At 38.3% G+C, this 3,165-nt stretch overlaps 1 protein-coding gene across 1 annotated transcript in view; it reads right to left on the bottom strand.

The window, feature by feature from the left end:
• FIG4 (FIG4 phosphoinositide 5-phosphatase) overlaps nucleotides 1-3,165 on the bottom strand; it is a 98,463-nt gene that overhangs the window by 49,584 nt on the left and 45,714 nt on the right. Inside the window, exons 12-13 of the mRNA XM_003781817.3 lie at nucleotides 1,916-1,961; nucleotides 1,171-1,319 (exon numbers count right to left, since the gene is read on the bottom strand). Coding sequence (XP_003781865.2) covers nucleotides 1,171-1,319; nucleotides 1,916-1,961 — 195 coding nt within the window. The remainder of the gene's footprint in view (nucleotides 1-1,170; nucleotides 1,320-1,915; nucleotides 1,962-3,165) is intronic.

The following is a 3,165-nucleotide window of genomic DNA, read 5'->3' as shown; positions in this document are numbered from 1 at the left end:
GCCACCCTGCCACCCTTGGTGTATGTGGCTGGTACTGTAACCACTATGCTACAGGAGCCAGGCCAGACCAAGCTGCTTCTAACCATATTAAAAGACTTTGAACTTCCTCAGCCTGCCAGATCAATTCACTTCCCACGACAGAATTTTCTATGCTTTATTGCCTTTGAAGAAAGGATATGCTCTTGTCATAGGTGTCTTGGTCTATTTCAGCTGCCATAACAAAATATCAAAACTGGGTGACTTATAAAGAATAAACATTTATTTCTCATAGTCCTGATAGCTGAAAAAAATCCAAGTTCCATGCACCAGCAGATTTGGTGTCTGCTAAGAGCCTGCTGCTTGGTTCATAGATGGCGTCTTCCCATTATGTCTTCAGAAGACAGACAGACAGACTAGCTATCTCTCTGTGATCTCTTTTATAAGGACACTAATCTCAATCATGACAGTGTCACTCTCAGATCTAATCACTTCCCAAAGACCCCACCTCCAAATACCATCACTTTAGGGGTTATGATTTCAACATATGAATTTGGGGAAAACACAAACATTCAGATTACAGCAGACAGACAAACCATATTCTTCCTTAGAAATATGTACATGTTTGAACCTTGTGTTTCGTAAAGTGCTATTAAAACTTTCAGTGCAGTGATACCTCTGGATCTGGCTATTTGTAAACTGATGGCTCTCCTAAGCTAAGCCTTTGTGATCATCTCAGACAACCAAAACCAGGTATCATTGTATTTTCAAGAAACAGTACTTCATGAAATATCACAGATGCAATGGACAATGAACAAACTAATCCTTAATGAAGAATCGATCTTTTATAAAGCACATTTTTACTTAAAAATGTATGAAGGCACAGTACTTTTTTTTAAAATGCCATCTGGATTTGTTTTAAAAAAATACCCACTAGTTGGTCTGAGCACTTTAGATTTATCTAAAGAACAGTGTTTATTGGTAATTAACACAAGCAAAAAGGAAAAAAAAACAAACCACGCAATACACAAATCTTTAACAGAAAAATTTATTACAGAATTAATTTGAACAACGTCTTCTAACAACATAACTTTTGAGAGGCTAAAATAGAAATGCATTAATAAAAATCGTTATTAATAGTCAGCTTTGCTTTCTGTCATTATTGGCATTCTTAGAGCAGAAAATAAGGCTTACCTCACTGCATCAGTATCAAACTGCAGATTGGGTTTGTCAATCAATCCCAGGGAATACAGCTGATAAGCCAGAGCACATTTGCCCACCATAAACTGGGCTGTGTTGGTGCGATCCAAACAGTCCACACAGTTGGTCCGCAGGATGCCAGTCTAGAGAGAAACACCTTAAGATGGTCAATCATCATTCAAATGAATATTAATTATTTAGTTTTATGTAACGTTAAAGATCAAAATAATAAAGAACATTTTAGAAACTGATAGAAGGTTATATTTGATGCTTACTTACATTGCTGCAACAGCATCATTAAACCTAACCTATATCTGAATTTACTTCTTTACTTCAGCAAGATAGAACAAATAGCTAAAATTGTCCACATGTATCAAGTAGTAAATCGGGGGCTTTTTCCTGATATGTCTCCTTTACTGTACAAACTAAATATTTAGTAGTTGAGGCCATATCATTTTTAAAGCAGTTAATATGTATAGTGTATATACTTGGCTTTTCAAATTCCTGTTTGTGTTTCTATTTCCAGTAAATTTAATATATAGCGAAAAATCCGTATTATTTTAGGTCCACATTCTTCCATGAGAGGTAAACACTAGCAGTAAGGCTTTTAAAAATCATTCTCAAATAACTAATACTTTTGCATTAAATAAAATGTATCTCTGCATGGCAGCTTACACAAAGCATTATACAGTACACTGTGCTTACAGATTCTATTCGTTATGAATATAACAGTCTATACCTGCAGGCGACCAGTGGGAATCACACATCCTCCTAGTTCGTTCCACCTGTATTTAAAAATACATGCTTAAAACATCAATTGCATAATATACGTTTACTAAGTATTTTGGGTACAAGCTCTTTGTTAAGAATCACAGAACTAAAGTAATAGAGCTAAAGACCCTGAAAAATCAGCTGATTCTGTACACTCGTATTCTTTCAGGTAAGTGAATATGCAAAAAACTGAGACAGACAGCTCCCCACACTCTCCCCAAAGACAGCCCAGGAAAGGGGCATCTTAACTTGCCCCAGTGCCTCTAGCCTCTGTCATTTTGTCACCCATGTCCAACCAAAATCTGTCTTTTTTTTCATTCAAACCTATTTCCTGTTGGGTCTCTACAGACATGGGTAATAACTGTGGGCATCTTTCTGAACAAAGGCTTCCAAGCCGTAGCCTTCTCACTCAGCATCAGGGTTCTCAATCTCCTGCTTTTCTCCATGGAGCCTTTGTTACATTCCTTTGGTTGTTTTTGCAGATTTCCTTTTAGAGGCTACTTATTTTGTCCATGTGCTAATGAATGCATGGGAATGTGTTCTGTTATGAAATACTACAGAATGATATACGAATATTTTAATTATTTAAAAGAAGGTGCTGTGCAGAAAAGAGCTAATGTAACAGGGCTGCTTACAAGACTTTAGAAAGTCCTGCTTACAAGATTGGCCCTCGGCTGGTATCTGGAAACTTGGAATGGGAAGGGTTGGGGAGTCTCTGCCACTCCCAGGACCGGTAAGAGTGCCTCGCTGTTAGTAGAAGCAATATGGTTTGCCTTGAACACCTTCTTTCCTTCTGGAAGTCTAGAATTTTGGTACATGCTAGAAGAGCCTGCTAGTGTGATCAGCCTCCAATAAAAAACCTTGAGTGTCTAACGAGTTTCCACGGTTGGCAACTTTTCACACATGCTGTCACAACATGCTTCTGGGAGAATTAAGCCTGTTCTACGTGGACTCCGCAGGAGAAGATGCTGGGAACTCGGGCCTGGATTCCTCTGGACTTTGCCGCTTGAACCTTTTCCCTTTGCAAACTTTGCTTTGTATCATTTCACTGTAATAAATCATAGTGCAACAGAATACAACAACATGCTGAGCCCTTGAGTTCTGTGAATCTCGGAACCCGCGAGGGACTGGGGACCCCTGTCATGAATACACTAAAATTCAAACTATGGCAAATGCAAGCTGTAACCAAAGGTTTACTTCCAAAGACAGACACACTAG

The sequence above is a fragment of the Otolemur garnettii genome, unplaced genomic scaffold (assembly GCF_000181295.1).
Source record: "Otolemur garnettii isolate 467f Iridium unplaced genomic scaffold, OtoGar3 scaffold00002, whole genome shotgun sequence".
Taxonomy (NCBI): domain Eukaryota; kingdom Metazoa; phylum Chordata; class Mammalia; order Primates; family Galagidae; genus Otolemur; species Otolemur garnettii.
Note: the sequence above shows the minus strand (reverse complement) of the source record. Positions and strands in the feature narration are given on the sequence as shown.